The sequence below is a fragment of the Notolepis coatsorum genome (genome assembly GCF_963971535.1).
Source record: "Notolepis coatsorum genome assembly, chromosome: 18".
Taxonomy (NCBI): domain Eukaryota; kingdom Metazoa; phylum Chordata; class Actinopteri; order Aulopiformes; family Paralepididae; genus Notolepis; species Notolepis coatsorum.
In genome coordinates, this window is record NC_140182.1 from 49,723,775 (window position 1) to 49,740,579 (window position 16,805).

The following is a 16,805-nucleotide window of genomic DNA, read 5'->3' on the forward strand; positions in this document are numbered from 1 at the left end:
AAGCTGATAGCAACGCCGGGAGCTGGATTCGAACAGGCGAATCCTAGTGTCTCCCGGTGTTGGTGACGAACGTAATCTCCGTACACATTATTGTTAAGGGGATGCAGACCAGAGAAAGACTTTCGTCGGTAACCATCGGTAGTGAGATAGTAAAGGGTTAACCTTCTGTAGTATGGCAGTGAAAGGGTTATGATGTATTCATTCAACATAATCTATATAACTATACAGTGAAAACGTGATATTTTCTGCAGTCACACACTCGGGTGTAAATAAACAGTAATGAATAAAGTGGTCTGTTCTCTTTAGCATACGGATCAGACAGACCTCCTATGGCTATTTTTGAGCTGCTTGACTATATAGTCAACGAGGTGTGTAGCCATATTTCCATGTGCTTTTTTCGGATTGTGAACTGAACTGTCAATGTTTCCTGCTAATGCCCTTACCGGCATGAGTTTCTTCAGACCGTAGTTCTTGACCCACCTTGCATTCGTCACATCTCATTCTCAGCCGCCACCTAAGCTGCCCGGGATATTTGGCTCAGAATTCCAAGACTTTGTGAATAAGTGGTAAGAACTGAATAATCAGCAATAATTATGATAAGAGTTATGACTTTGTGAGATGTGTTGCAAAGTATAAAGACATCATTGCCCCCTGCTCACCGCCACCTAGTGGTATCAATGACAAACTGCACATATCTTTTTCAGTTTGATCAAGAGTCCGGCAGAAAGGGCAGACTTGAAACATTTGATGGTGGGTGAACTCATTTGCCACTTTAACAATTGAACCTTTCTGAAGTGTTTGACAGCCTATGTATTTGCGGTTGTAAGTTAATCCAAATATCACTTCAAGTACATCACCTGGAAGTACTCAACCTGTCTAGGAACACTCTAATTTACCATAATTGTTTTTGAAAACACCGTTCATCCAGGTTATTTCAACGATATGCCGTTTTTTTAAGATAAACATTTTCAAACCTTATCTAAAGACAGTGTATATTCATAGTTGGAAGACCGTAGTGGTAGAATACGTTCAGCTGATAATTCACACGCAGACAATTCTAAACTTATGTCTAAATTACCAAATATTAGTGATCAATAACCTTCCAAATACTAGTGCTAAAATTCAAGCTTTTGATAAGTCTGGAGCTGCTCCATTGACAATTGGGAAACATGACGCTCCCGAGCACCCAGGGGAACAATATACATGTGCATTTTGTTTCAAAACTGAGAACACTAGCATAAAGCTCATTTGTGTATAAAGAAAAATAAACTTCCTATGGGGCCACAAAATCAGTCTCCCATTCATTGTCAATGGAGGAGCTCCAGGAGTCATGGGTGTTTTGAGTATCACTTCTCAGGTTTCTGACTTCAGGAAGAGTAGCTCATGTTCAAATAGTTGAACTTTCCTAGGAAATAAAACAGGAATTCTTCATTTGGGTGGTGTTCCAAGGATTCAATTCATAGTAACCTCTACATCAGATCACTGATGGCAAACATTTGTCCTCAACGTTTCTTTAGGTGCATCCTTTCATCAAGCAGTCGGAGGCAGAGGAAGTCGACTTCGCAGGATGGTTGTGTACCACTATTGGGTTGAATCAGCCAGTGACCCCCACCCATGGTGTGGGCATGTGAGCCCTTCCATTCCTGTTGTACATTTGACCTGCCCATCAGCAGTTCTGCCATGCTGCCTCCCAAAAGACGCTCCTCACGAATGGATCCGTGTAGTGAGAGAAATGTATCCACATTTGTATGAGTTTTAATACTTGTTGGATATTAAGCTGTGTAATCACCAATTGTATATAAAAGATGAAGTATACAAAACCTTCTTGCCAAGTGAAAATTAACCTAAAGTATTGAACCATTAAATAGGCCAGTAACCAATGTTATGTTCCCTCAAATCTTTTTTCGGTCTTGGCAAACACTCAAACCTCCTGAGCAGACATCAGCAACTACTGAGCAACATACATCACCTGCCGATTAACCGGTTAGTTGATAAGTGGCGGTTTGTAAAAAATCTGAGAATCTTAATTTCCCTCAATGTCGAACATAAAAATACACATTTTGCTGAGAAATACAAAAAGGCATATTATATTCCATAATCAAATATTTATTTGACCACCGATTGACGATAGAGGACTCTGCCTTCAGCCTCAAGATACTTCATGATACTCAGTTTACTCAAAGATGCCTCATAATTATAATATATTTAAAGTATGCCTCCTCTGTATTGATATCAAATTAGTTTATATAATACAAAATAATCTCTCTATAACCAAAGTTACTCAACATGCTTATGCCTAAAGTAATCTGACAAATCTCAAGAAAAATAACTAAATCAACCTATGACATATTTTCAAGTCTTACTGGACAAAATAATAAGAAAAATATGAAGTAATGTTCTAAATAATACCTCCTCTGTATTAGAAAATCCAGCATTAAGGGCGGTCAGGTGGCGTAACTGAGATTGCGTTCGTCACCAAACCCCGGAGCGGCTAGATTGGGATTAGAGAAAATCGGGAAAAAAGAAAGAAAAAAAAATCCGGCATTAAAAAATATATCTTTGTATCTTTTCAATGTAATTTATATTATAAAACAGTAATCTCAAAGATACTAATTTAAGTGTGCACTATGCAGTTTCAGATGTTGCAATTAGTGTACTAAACTAATTTATTACACACACAATCCTTAGAATGATTGTATCATAAGCATTTTATGAAACCAAAACATCATTTTGAGGCATCAAAATAGTTTTCAATTCAATCCGGTCAACTTTGCCATCAAACTCTCGCCTCGCACTGCTTTGTTTGTAATGTTTTTCTGTGTCCATGTGGGCTTTGAGGTCGCCAGCACCTTTATTAGACACAGAAACATATGGTCAAGCTTTGCACTCCACTTCCAATTAGTCTCGCCCGGGACGATAAATTGGGAATTCTCTCTGCAGTTCATCTGTAATGTAAATTTTCGCGTTTGCATTGTGAGGAGCCAGCGATGCTGGTCGGATCTGTGCTTCCTGCTCCGTTGCGTGTGTCTGTGTGAGCGCGCAGTAGCGCCGCCCACAAAGCACTGAAAGCGAGGCTTCTCTTGGTAACGTCACATGAAACGGGTTACTGTAGTATTCGGTGCAACGTGCCAGTCAATTTAACTACATGCATATTTTACACAAACGTTTCTGTGCGCAACAGATTTCAGATGTGCGCGGGAACGTTTTGCCATGTGCGCCTGCGTGCACCTTAGGGGGAACATTGGCTACAGGTTATGTTGCTGGCCTGGTAAAAGCCATTTTTCTTATAGTAACATTTGTGACAAATGCTGTTCGCTTCACATTCCTCATTACACCATATGCCGCTAGAATTCATTTCTTTGCTAGCATTTGTATAGTGTTCCGTCTTGTGAATTAAAAAAGAATGCATCAAGTGAACGACAGCCACGACTCCTGTATTTGAAACCACTTTATTTGAAGCCATTACTGAACCCCACAGTACATATGAACAGAGTTGTATTTCTTGGCTGGTGCAGCCGATGCAGCCGCTACCTTCTTGGGTTTGAGCATCTTGGCCTTGATCTGTAGACATACGCAAGTTCTCCGACCTACCGGGCACTACAGGCTACTTACTATGAGGCGCCGATTGGGACAAAAGCCTGTTGAATACAAGACACCACCTATCCAGTTGGTCCACGCACGCTGCCCAGTTTTGGTCCGCGAGAGGCCCAGATGGGTCCGCGGGGGAACCAAAACTGGGCGACGCGGGATATCCAGTGACTTTATTTAAGGCGAGACACTGCAGGTGAATAGTCAAATATACTTTTTTTTGTTGATTTTGAGATTGTTATATTTTGCTTCCTAAACATGTCTTCTATGAAACTAGTGACAATAAAATGTCAACACACATTTAGTTGTTTATTTTACATCATTTTGCCTTATTGCATCCATAAATGTGCACATATTTAATGGGGAAGTGCCTCATTTGCATATATAAACATAAATTTCAGAAAACTTGCAATATATTTTTTCTTAGTTTATATGTACATAACAAATTGGGAAAGTTTCATAGTGATATCTATTCAAATATTTTGCCTATTAGGGGGTACTACACTGTACTACACTGTTTGTAGCCCGTGTGTAGTTCTGTTCAGTTCAATAACATCATTATTATTATTATTCAGTTATCAGGCATGTGTTTAGGTTGTCTATTACTAATGGTTTGATTAGGTATTGTGTTTATAAATGTTTAAAAAAAAAGTATGGCATTTTACAATACAGAACTTAAGGCATTTTCCCAAAAATGTTTTACGAGTTTTTCCTCATACTCTTGAGCCAGAAATCTCCACTTCAGTAGCACACACATACACCAAACCTTCCAGTTCTATTCATATCTATGTTCTGAAGGTATTTACAGAAGGGTTTGTTGATATCGCATTCATACCCTGATTTATATCACATTTTATTCCTAAAAACATGGCGAAATATGGAATTTTACCATAAAAATGGACTGAAGAGTATTTTCTGATTTATGGAGTGATAAAAAGAGATATCCAAAATCCCCTCTGTAATAACCTTTGGCTCTAATATGTCAACAAAATGAAACGATAATTTTGAAAATGGCTTTATCCAATGTTCAGATTTCTGTCCTGGAATTATATGGAAATTAGTGCATATTTAAGTAGATCATGCCTCATTTGCATATTTAAACATACAATTTCAGAAAACTTGTAATACAAAAAAGTCTCATCTTAATATAAGTAATCAACTGGGGAAGTTTCATTGTGATATTAGTTAATTTTTTTACCCTATTCACCTGCAGTGTCTCCCCTTAAAAGAATAAAGTAGTGTACTCCTTCACTTCCGCAATCCGATCAGTGAGCCTTTGCGCATGTTCAATGATTCTATCCCGCCTTCCCACAGACAGAATGTCGGGAATTGCTAGAATGTCGGGAATTGCTAGAATAGTAGATTCTTAACAATGAAATATTAAGTTCAATAGATGCAATCATCAACTAACATTACAACAGTAGGAGGAAGTCCGACACATGTTTCATCATGTCATCATTCCGCATCTATTGAACTTAATGTCATTGTTAAGAATTCTATTTGCTATTGTTCTAGCAATTCCCAACATTCCGTCTGTGTGGAAAGGCGGGATAGAATCATTGAACATGCGCAAAGGCTGACAGATCTGATTGCGGAAGTACTTTTAGCTACCGGCACTTTGGCGACCCCTAGTGGCTCGGGTGTGCATATTTTGTTATACAATATATATATATCGAATTGAAGGCTTATGTTGCCTGTCGAAAGCGACAAAACCCGTTCAGCGGTTCTCGAGTTACATGCCTGTATTTGAGGCTTGTGCAAAGTACACTGTATTGCGCAAAATACCACTCCCGACTTTTGGCTGGATCGTTGTAGCCAATGAGTGTGGCTTACCAATGAAACACCACGTGGGGATGCATGAATCAGGGATCTAGGTGACAAACTAAATTCTTTAACAAGAGAAAAACAGCCAAATGATTTAAGTCTGAGAAAACTGAGTTTTTCTTTGTACACAGTTTACCAAAATCACTCCTAATCACTCATTTCTGAATAAATCTTTATGAAATTTGGATCTGTACTACATGGCTCAGTCTGGATTTGTAAGCCATACCACCTTCTGGGGAAATACTACCTGTGGACTACTAACTACTACAGAAGAACTTGAGTAACAAGTTTTTCTACAACTCAAGTTCAGACCCAAATTTTTTCTGGAATCAGAAAGTCATCTTTCAAAAGAGATCAGGCTCATGAATGTGCTATAAGTATAAAGTATGTTGTTGGTTTGCAAAAAAGTATGTAGTCCTCAAGTTCACGTTCAAAAATTGACACTTTTCTGCCAGCGGTTAAATAAAATAGTCACTGGGTATCCCACGCCACCCAGTTTGTCCGCCCATCTGGGCCTCCCTGGATGGGCGTCTTGTATTAGAGAGGCTTTTGTCCCAATCGGCACCTCATAACTTACAGCAGGGTCGTGCAGGAGGATGGCATGACGTTTGGCCGTCTTGGCATAGGGGTTCAGCTTCAACATCACCCTCAGGTTGTTCAGAGGATTCTTCTTGAGGACTCTGCGGTTGATTCTTGCTGTGATGTCAAGACGGAAGAGTCGTGTGAGGGGATGTGTACATTTAGCTACCATCATCTCCATTATGATAAACAGCATGGCTCAGGACTTCCAACATAATCAGGATTCAGAAACACGGACCAGAAGTGGAACCTCATCATGGCTAACATGTGACAAATTTAAGAAAAAAGTGCTTGTGTGTTGCTTACTTGTGCACAGAGTGCTTTCTGGACCTCCTCACTCTTCAGAATACTGCCCAGGTCTGTGTTGGTAATCTTGTACATCAGGCTGCAATAAAATGATTGTTAAGATCAGGTTATCATGCATTACACCACGCAGACTGGTAACATGGCATTACTCAAACCTCAGAACTTCAATGCATATCACTAAGTTTCAAAAACACGGGAAGTAAGCTCATCACTGTCACAACTTGAGTAATGATCTCTAATGCCATGACTTAAAACACATATACACTCACTTGTAATCCATCTTCAGGGAGGCAGATTCTGCCCAGGTCTGTGTTGGTCATCTTGTGCATTGGCAAGCTGCAATAAAAGGATTGTTAAGATCAGGTTCTCATGCATTACACCACTCACACTGGTAACATGGCATTACTCAAAATTCTCAGAACTTCAATGCATATCACTAAGTTTCAAAAACACGGGAAGTAAGCTCATCACTGTCACAACTTGAGTAATGATCTCTAGTGCCATGACTTAAAACACTTATACACTCACTTGTAATCCATCTTCAGGGAGGCAGATTCTGCCCAGGTCTGTGTTGGTCATCTTGTGCATTGGCAAGCTGCAATAAAAGGACTGTTAAGATCAGGTTCTCATGCATTACACCACTCACACTGGTAACATGGCATTACTCAAAATTCTCAGAACTTCAATGCATATCACTAAGTTTCAAAAACACGGGAAGTAAGCTCATCACTGTCACAACTTGAGTAATGATCTCTAGTGCCATGACTTAAAACACTTATACACTAACTTGTAATCCATCTTCAGGGAGGCAGATTCTGCCCAGGTCTGTGTTGGTCATCTTGTGCATTGGCAAGCTGCAATAAAAGGATTGTTAAGATCAGGTTCTCATGCATTACACCACTCACACTGGTAACATGGCATTACTCAAAATTCTCAGAACTTCAATGCATATCACTAAGTTTCAAAAACACGGGAAGTAAGCTCATCACTGTCACAACTTGAGTAATGATCTCTAGTGCCATGACTTAAAACACTTATACACTCACTTGTAATCCATCTTCAGGGAGGAAGATTCTGCCCAGGTCTGTGTTGGTCATCTTGTGCATTGGCAAGCTGCAATAAAAGGACTGTTAAGATCAGGTTCTCATGCATTACACCACTCACACTGGTAACATGGCATTACTCAAAATTCTCAGAACTTCAATGCATATCACTAAGTTTCAAAAACACGGGAAGTAAGCTCATCACTGTCACAACTTGAGTAATGATCTCTAGTGCCATGACTTAAAACACTTATACACTCACTTGTAATCCATCTTCAGGGAGGCAGATTCTGCCCAGGTCTGTGTTGGTCATCTTGTGCATTGGCAAGCTGCAATAAAAGGATTGTTAAGATCAGGTTCTCATGCATTACACCACTCACACTGGTAACATGGCATTACTCAAAATTCTCAGAACTTCAATGCATATCACTAAGTTTCAAAAACACGGGAAGTAAGCTCATCACTGTCACAACTTGAGTAATGATCTCTAGTGCCATGACTTAAAACACTTATACACTCACTTGTAATCCATCTTCAGGGAGGCAGATTCTGCCCAGGTCTGTGTTGGTCATCTTGTGCATTGGCAAGCTGCAATAAAAGGACTGTTAAGATCAGGTTCTCATGCATTACACCACTCACACTGGTAACATGGCATTACTCAAAATTCTCAGAACTTCAATGCATATCACTAAGTTTCAAAAACACGGGAAGTAAGCTCATCACTGTCACAACTTGAGTAATGATCTCTAGTGCCATGACTTAACACTTATACACTCACTTGTAATCCATCTTCAGGGAGGCAGATTCTGCCCAGGTCTGTGTTGGTCATCTTGTGCATTGGCAAGCTGCAATAAAAGGACTGTTAAGATCAGGTTCTCATGCATTACACCACTCACACTGGTAACATGGCATTACTCAAAATTCTCAGAACTTCAATGCATATCACTAAGTTTCAAAAACACGGGAAGTAAGCTCATCACTGTCACAACTTGAGTAATGATCTCTAGTGCCATGACTTAACACTTATACACTCACTTGTAATCCACCTTCAGGGAGGCAGACGCGCCAGGTGCCGTACAGCTCATCCAGTTCACGGAAGACGCTCTCTATCCATATGCAGAAGCGTCCGGCAGAGTTTGACGTTCTGCAGAGTGATTCCTGTAAAAAAAGTCACATCTATGACCTCCATTCATAAGTAAATTCATAATCTTTTACACACTAAAGACAAAACACAATACAGTAATAATATCATAGGGCACATGACAGAAAAAGCCTCTAGGAAAAGCTTGTTTAATTTGTTGAAGCCGCCGCAAAGCACATATTTTGTATGTACCAGGTACCTGCTCAGACTCTTATATTCGTCAGCCATCTGTGCCAGTATATGACAGTAGGCATACTGTCACTGTTCACAGTGTAAGACGCAAATTACACCATCACTGCAAGCCTCTGTACACCTAGTTAGTCTTAGTGATGAGACATTAGTTTAGCACCACCAAGTGTAGTAATTGGGAAAAAAAAAAAAAATCATGGTTACAAGGATACGTTGCCGAAGGCTCCTTAGTCAGAACGGTGTATACCACCACCTCACAAGAGTAATACTGGCTACAGCTCTCAGATGTTAAAAACATTTAGAATTTTTATGAAAGGCAGTCCCATCAGATTCTTAGAGAATACCATGAATGCCTTCCAGACATGCGATTTTATTTACAAACCTGGGATATTTCTGAAGGGTTTGGTCACACCGGCATCTTGGTTGTAGATGCATGGTCCTCTGCGCTGGATACGTCCAAGATTCCTCATCTTACCCTTTCCAGCACACATGTGCTGGGAGGCATACACCTGGAAACAAAACACTTGAGCTCACTAGTGGCACAGACAACGAGGTACCATCACCAAGGGACCCACAGAGGAACAAATACAGTCCAAGGCATTATACTGTACATATTAGGGCTGACCTTCAAAGCTTTTTTTGGCAATCGAAGCTTCGGGGCCGAGCTTCGATTTTAATTTGAAGCTTCGAAAAAATAATAATAATGTTTGTATCTTATGTTGTGAGACTTGTACAGCACTGGTAAACTTTGATCAAGTGGATTGGATTAATTAAGTAGCCCCTTTCGTGACTGACGCAGCCAACAAGGCTTCACTCTGCTGCCCTGCCTGGGTGCAGTGGGGCTGCTCTCACAGCCAATGACATGGCATAATTATGTTGCAACCTTCGTCTATCAAGCAAACAATTATATAAATATTTATATGTAGTTGATAGAGACAAAGGCAGAATTAGACTTAATTAAGCACGTTTTATTAAGATATTTTTATATGGTGGGGACACTTTAAAAAAGCAGCACAATGAACACAAATCTGTCCGACATAGTCTTAAATAACAAACGGCATTGCTTCTTCGTCGACATGTCTGCTGCACATGTCCTTGTTGTTTTCAACACAGATAATCTCCACGTGCTTGTTGTAGAGGTGGAGTCGAGGCGCTGCTTACTTTCGTTTCATTGGAATGGAGGCGCAAGATTTGAGGCAAAAAATTAAGAAAATTAGAATTGTTTTAATGTTCGAAGCTTGTGCCATCGAACGAAGCTTCGAAGTATTTAAGACAGCCCTAGTACAAATGCCATCTCTCTTCACCACATTTGTGAAACTTTTAATAGCCGAATGGCTCAGAACTTCCAATAAAATCAGAATTCATAAACACGGACCTGAAGTGGAATCTCATCATGGCACAATTGACAATTTTGATGCCAAGTAAGTTCATACTGGTTTAGTTTACCTTCTTGACGTCATTCCAGGCCTCAAGCTTCTTCAGCAGCATGTCCTCCTTGTAGCCCTCAACTTTGCCGTCAATCACCAGTGGGACCTCGAGATGCGGTGTCCTGAATAAGGAAAGATCTTATTCATAAAGGAATGTTGTAACTGTTTTCAACAAAAGAGGAGATGTTGGAAGGGAATGGGGACTGTTATATAAACGTAACGTTAGCCTAGCTCAAGGCTAACAGCTATAACCGAACAATACACCCATGCCCGGAACCGTGGAGGTCGTGCCGAAAGGTGTACGGTTTGAATGTGTACCGTTCCACCCGAGTCAAATATAAAAATCTGAAGAAATGTTAAGGACGCTACATAATTTTTAATTAGCCAATTCAAGAGAGATTTATATATGTCGATATTCGCAACAGAATACGTGGGTTCCTACTGGAGCGCTACAGGCAGGGATTAAAGCAAAAAAAACTCTCCTGACTTTTTTTCTGGCCAAGTCATATTCTTAACCTCCAGTTTTTTTTTTTTTTTTTTAATAGCGTCAGCGTTTTAAGGGAGCCTACTTGTAGAGCCTACTGTCCTGACTGACTATAGACCCTACTGTTGTGGTTGTTGTGCCAGGCAGGGAGGCTGTGTGCTGGAGAGCATGAATGCAAGTCATGTGGCTAGCTTCTGATTGATGGCGAGATAGCACCCTTTTCCCATTACTTTGAACCATGAACTAAACGGCTTGTTATCATACAAACAAGGGACTAAACACATTTCACAATTATGCCACAACAACAATGGACAGTCTCCTCCCCACCGTTTGTATATCTTTTTTTTACCACCCACTCACCCCCTCCTAATGTAGTCTCCTCATCATATGTATATATTTACTGTTAGGATCTCTGGGTAACAGTACTGTATATTTGCATGTCGTATATGTGACAAATGTAACAGTATTATTACTATATACCTGTAAGGCATGCATGTCCCTATGTCATAAATGTCATGATGTCATGTATGTTGTGCATGTCATAAATGTCACTATGAATTGAAAATTGGGGACCCTGATGATGTAAACAAGACAAACGCCTTTCTCTGGCCTGCATCGCCTTAACAATTGTGTGTATTGCTACTGGATTTACAAGATCCAGAGTGAATGAATCAACTTTATTTAATACACGAGATCCTCTTCTTGGGACCAAGTAAGGTTGTCGATAATCCAATGTACAGTTACAACCCCCCCCATCCCACCTCCAATGTACAGTTTCTTTGTCAAATGTATATACTCTTTTTAGACTATTTTTGTATCACAAACAATAGGCTACTGTATTTGTAAATCTGGTATGTCATAAATGTATAGATGTAGCAGTATTGTCTATCTGTATGTCATGCGTGTCATATATGTTATGATGAATTGAAAATGGGGGACCCTGATGTAAACAAGACGAAAGTCTCTCTGGTCTGCATCCCCTTAACAATTGTGTGTATTGAGCTGTACTGTATTGTACCCATTAATCAATATTTAACAGATTGCAGAATGGGTACAATACAGTACAGCTCAATACACACAATTGTTAAGGGGATGCAGACCAGAGAAAGACGTTGGTCTTGTTTAAATCAGGGTCCCCCATTTTCAATTCATAGTGACATACTACAGGTATATAGATAGTAATGTTACATTTGTGACATATATGATATGCAAATATACAGTATTGTTACCCAGAGATCTCCCGGACAAATGGGAGCAAGACGTTTATTGAGCTTAAAAACAATTGATAACGCAAATAAAACGTTCCGATTAACAAAGGCATTAGTTTTGTGGCATTAACGTTACCTAGATTTATCAACATTCATACATTTATCATACACGGAGGCGCAAGCACACACACGCAACAACACAACCACCACCAACACACTGGTTGAACTTGTCGCGTAAATAACGTTCCGATTAACAAAAGGCATTCGTTTTGTGGCATTCACGTTACCTAGATTTATCAATAGTAATATATACGTTTCTTTAGACTAGAATAAGTCAAATGAACTTACTGTCTCGGAAAGGTTGCCGCATGTTGATGAGTCAAGTTTACTCTCGAGTAGAGATAGAGAGCAATGGCGGAGTTTCAGAAACTCAAAAAGCAAATGGCCGCTTCCCATTGGTGCCGAGCACAGCGGGGGCGGGTGAAAGCGCTGTAAACTCGGAACAATCTCGCCTTCTGGTTGGTTGCATTTGCCTGAGAATTTGCCGATTGCTCGCAAATTTGCTTGGTGCGGCCGCGGTAGGGGGAAAAATGATATTAGACGCCTCCGATTGGCTCAGGTTAAAATCTGTCACGACTCCGAATCAAATGACTGAATCTCCAAATCAAATGGACTGATATCCGTCCAAAGACGTAACGCTTTAATGCCTGGCTACAGGTTACTTACAGCAGGGTCATGCAGGAGGATGGCATGACGTTTGGCAGTCTTGGTGTAGGGGTTCAGCTTCAACATCACACTTCAGAGGGTTCTTCTTGCTGCGATGTCAAGACAGAAGAGTCGGTGTGAGGGGGATGTGTACATTTTGCTACCATCTGCTCCATTATGATAAAAACAGCATGGCTCAGGACTTCCAACATAATCAGGATTCAGAAACACGGACCAGAAGTGGAACCTCATCATGGCTAACATGTGATTGACAAATTTAAGAAGTGTGTTGCTTACTTCACAAAGTGCTTTCTGGACCGCCTCACTCTTCAGAATCCTGCCCAGGTCTGTGTTGGTCATCTTGTACATTGGCAGGCTGCAATAAAAGGATTGTTAAGATCAGGTTATCGTGCATTACACCACTCACACTGGTAACATGTCATTACTGAAAAACCTCAATGAATATCACTAAGTTTCAAAAACACGGGAAGTGTAAGCTCATCACTGTCACAACTTGAGTAATGATCTCTAGTCCCATGACTTAACACTTATACACTCACTTGTAATCCACCTTCAGGGAGGCAGATGCGCCAGGTGCCGTACAGATCATCCAGTGCACGGAAGACGCTCTCTATCCATATGCAGAAGCGTCCGACAAGAGTTTGACGTTCTGTAGAGTGATTCCTGTGAAAAACGTCACATCAATGAACTCTATTCATAAGTAAATTCATAATCTTTTACACACAAAAGACAAAACACAATACAGTAATAACAATATCATAGGGCACATGACAGAAAAAGCCTCTAGGAAAAGCTTGTTTAATTTGTTGAAGCCGCCGCAAAGCACACATTTTGGGTCGCAATAGTCTTACAATAACTGTATGTACCAGGTACCTGCTCAGACTCTTATGTTCGTCAGCCATCTGTGCCAGTATATGACAGTAGGCATACCGTCACTGTCCACAGTGTAAGACGCAAATTACACCATCACTGCAAGCCTCTGTACACCTAGTTAGTCTTAGTGATGCAACATTAGTTTAGCACCACCAAGTGTAGTAATTGAAAAAAACCACAATCATGGTTACAAGGATATGTTGCCGAAGGCTCCTTAGTCAGAATGGTATATACCACCACCTCACATGAGGAATACTGGCTACAGCTCTCAGATTTGTTAAAGACATTTAGAATTTTTATGAAAGGCAGTCCCATCAGATTATTAGAGAATACCATGAATGCCTTCCAGATATGAGATATTATTTACAAACCTGGGATATTTCTGAAGGCTTTGGTCACACCGGCATCTTGGTTGTAGATGCATGGTCCTCTGCGCTGGATACGTCTACGATTCCTCATCTTACCCTTTCCAGCACACATGTACTGGGAGGCATACACCTGGAAACAAAACACTTGAGCTCACTAGTGGCACAGACAACGAGGCACCATCACCAAGGGACCCCCAAGGAACAAATACAGACAAAGGCATTATAATGTACATATACCATCTCTCTTCACATTTGTGAAACTTTTAATAGCCGAATGGCTCAGAACTTCCAATAAAATCAGGATTCATAAACACGGACCTGAAGTGGAATCTCATCATGGCACAATTGTCAATTTTGATGCCAAGTAAGTTCATACACTGGTTTAGTTTACCTTCTTGACGTCATTCCAGGCCTCAAGCTTCTTCAGCAGCACGGCCTCCTTGTAGCCCTCAACTTTGTCGCCAATCACCAGTGGGACCTCGGGATCTCCTGAATGCGGTGTCCTGAATAAGGAAAGATCCTTCTTATAGCCTGTGTGTATCGCAATTATCAATCACCATCAATAGATTCCAGATCTTGCTCAGAACTCTATAAATCAACTACCTGTGACAGCAGGCAACTGTCACTGTTCACAGGGTCAGATGCAAATTACACGATCATGAGTCAAATAAGAAATGTTAAAGGGGAACTCCAACATTTTGGGAGATTAGCTTATTTAACATCTTCCCTGGAGTTAGACAAGAAGATACATACCTTTTTTTGTCTCCGTGCGTGCATTTTAGCTTTGGGAATAGACGCTCCGTTAGCATAGCTTAGCTTCATCACTGGAAGTGAGGCAGGACAGTAGCCTTACAGTGTATTGCAAGGTCTGACATTGACCAAATTTGATATGCATGACCTTGGTGGGCTCTAGGTCAACTCCTGAAAAGGGGGTCAATGTCAGACCTTGCAATCAAAAGTTAGGGGCGCACTGAAATTATGGCAAGGGTTATTAGCCCCCTAACTTTTGATTGCAAAGTCTGACATTGACCCCCTTTTCAGGAGTTGACCTAGAGCCCACCAAGGTCATGCATATCAAGTTTGGGCAATGTCAGACCTTGCAATACACTGTAAGGCTACTGTCCTGCCTCACTTCCAGTGATGAAGCTAAGCTATGCTAACGGAGCGTCTATTCCCAAAGCTAAAATGCACGCACAGAGACAAAAAAGGTATGTATCTTCTAGTCTAACTCCAGGGAAGATGTTAAATAAGCTAATTTCCCAAAATGTTGGAGTTCCCCTTTAAGGACTCTACATAATTTTTAACCCTTTATTCGCCAAGGACGAGTTTCCACGTCATTCTCCGCCATGCATAATCTGCCAATGACGCCATAAGGCGTCTTTGAGATCAATATTTCAAAAATCTGTGATGGCAATCATATTTTACCCACGGAGTCTTGAGATCTCCTGTTGATCTCCTCTCAACTCTCCAACGGTTCAAGAGCGCCATCTGGTGGCCGATCGCCCAAACAGGAAGTGACGCGCCGGAAGTGGTGCTCGCTAGGGATGTCCCGATCCGATCACGTGATCGGAATCGGCGTCGATCACGTGCTTTTCAGAGCATCGGGGATCGGGAAAAAATAATAAAAATCGGCAGTCAAAAAAAGAAAATTTTTATTCAACAAACATGACCATGTCCACGTCTTAAACTCATACGGAGGCCTTAGTTTTGGTTTTAAATTACATATAATATATCATCATTAATGTATTTATTGTCACACAGAGCAGAATAATTGTCCACAACAAAGACATTCCCCTTTAATTTTCACCGTTGCAACAAACACCCCTTTAATTTAGACGCTACACGCTGTACACGCTACACGCTCGACCACAACAACAACAGTACAACACGTCGCTCCCGAATCACGGTTAATATCCACTGACTTGAGCAGCTAGACTTAATGTCAGAGGTTTGGAACTAAGCATTTTAAAATAGAACGTCAAGCCAGTTGCAATGTTTGCAAGGAGGACAGCAGGCTGGAGGCGAAGTTTTCAGACTAACTTTCACCTGGAGGATAACGTTACATGACTGAGTATTATCGTCGGCGTTTCAGACCAGAATGGACCATTACGTAAGTCGAACACTGAATGTATACTAATGTGCAAACATATATTGAAACTTTTAATATTTCTCATATGAAGCAGAAGCACATTTCTCAGGGTGAATGTAATAACAAAAGCCTCCGCTCTCGCGCCCCGAACTATAGGCAACAGATGGGCTTGTCTCGCTCTGCCAGTTTCTGACAAAAATGCGTCAAAATTGATTACTAATGTGAAAGATCGGATCGGAAACGATCGGATCGATAGATATTTAAAATCACATGCTCGGGATCGGATCGGAAGCAAAAAAAGGCGATCGGGACATCCCTAGTGCTCGCCCATATTTCGTCCGGGCACTCGCTATCGTTAGCAGGACTCCATATTGATACACTGGACATCGATCGGTTGCAAATAACTCTATAAACATGATTTGGACGTATATATCATTATACAACCTGGAAATTGATCGCATATATCAACATCCCATAATCGAGAACTTTCTGCTCCACGCGGACCACCCAACGGTCAGAGGAAGCTGCGGTAAGTTTTAGCGTGTTTGAATAATATGATCCATATAAACTGCTGTGATCCATGTATCGCCCATACTACATAAATTATTTAACGTCGGCCACGGACTTATAACCCCCCCCCCCTCCGGTCACCAGCAGATGAGGCATGACGCTTATGACCTTGCACAATTGAAATTTTTTAATATGACGTCAATCGGTATCAAACTACATTTGATGATGTAATATATGTATTTAGGGCTATAAATCACGTTCTGCAGAATGCTGCAGAAAACGATAAAAACATATTTATACTTTAGACCGTATTTTAGTATGAATATGTGAATGAAAAGGTAGAACGTTGCTACATCCTAAACGATAGATACTTGAGGTTGAATGGGCCATAGTAATGTCAATTTAACAATACAATTAAAAAAGTTATAGCCCTGCAAAGAAGGGGAACAT

The 16,805-nt window shown here is 40.7% G+C and overlaps 2 protein-coding genes across 14 annotated transcripts in view; one reads left to right on the plus strand and one right to left on the minus strand.

Moving 5' to 3' along the window:
- Window positions 1–1,631, plus strand: part of map2k1 (mitogen-activated protein kinase kinase 1) — a gene marked incomplete at its 3' end in the record, with an annotated part of 42,667 nt that extends 41,036 nt beyond the window's left edge. The window contains exons 8-11 of the mRNA XM_084334537.1: window positions 307–368; window positions 508–566; window positions 705–750; window positions 1,518–1,631. Of these exons, the coding sequence (XP_084190663.1) occupies window positions 307–368; window positions 508–566; window positions 705–750; window positions 1,518–1,631 (281 nt within the window). The remainder of the gene's footprint in view (window positions 1–306; window positions 369–507; window positions 567–704; window positions 751–1,517) is intronic.
- A 522-nt stretch (window positions 1,632–2,153) lies between these two features.
- LOC311244716 (large ribosomal subunit protein uL4-like) lies at window positions 2,154–14,259 on the minus strand. Of its 13 annotated transcripts, XM_084334375.1 has the most exons (16): window positions 14,148–14,259; window positions 13,760–13,886; window positions 13,055–13,178; window positions 12,792–12,870; window positions 12,516–12,604; window positions 10,117–10,219; window positions 9,053–9,179; window positions 8,376–8,498; window positions 8,119–8,185; window positions 7,862–7,928; window positions 7,344–7,410; window positions 7,085–7,151; window positions 6,826–6,892; window positions 6,567–6,633; window positions 6,298–6,376; window positions 3,436–6,108 (listed from the first exon to the last, which is right to left on the minus strand). In XM_084334375.1, the coding sequence occupies exons 5-8, from the start codon at window positions 12,539–12,541 to the stop codon at window positions 8,431–8,433; spliced, it is 324 nt and encodes a 107-aa protein (XP_084190501.1). In that variant the 5' UTR covers window positions 12,542–12,604; window positions 12,792–12,870; window positions 13,055–13,178; window positions 13,760–13,886; window positions 14,148–14,259; the 3' UTR covers window positions 3,436–6,108; window positions 6,298–6,376; window positions 6,567–6,633; window positions 6,826–6,892; window positions 7,085–7,151; window positions 7,344–7,410; window positions 7,862–7,928; window positions 8,119–8,185; window positions 8,376–8,430. The 13 variants fall into 13 exon arrangements, with proteins under 13 accessions (XP_084190507.1, XP_084190501.1, XP_084190503.1 ...); XM_084334377.1 differs by lacking the exon at window positions 7,862–7,928; XM_084334381.1 differs by lacking the exons at window positions 7,085–7,151; window positions 7,344–7,410; window positions 7,862–7,928 and adding an exon at window positions 2,154–2,491 and having other exon boundaries at window positions 5,990–6,108.
- Between the last annotated feature and the right edge of the window lie 2,546 nt (window positions 14,260–16,805).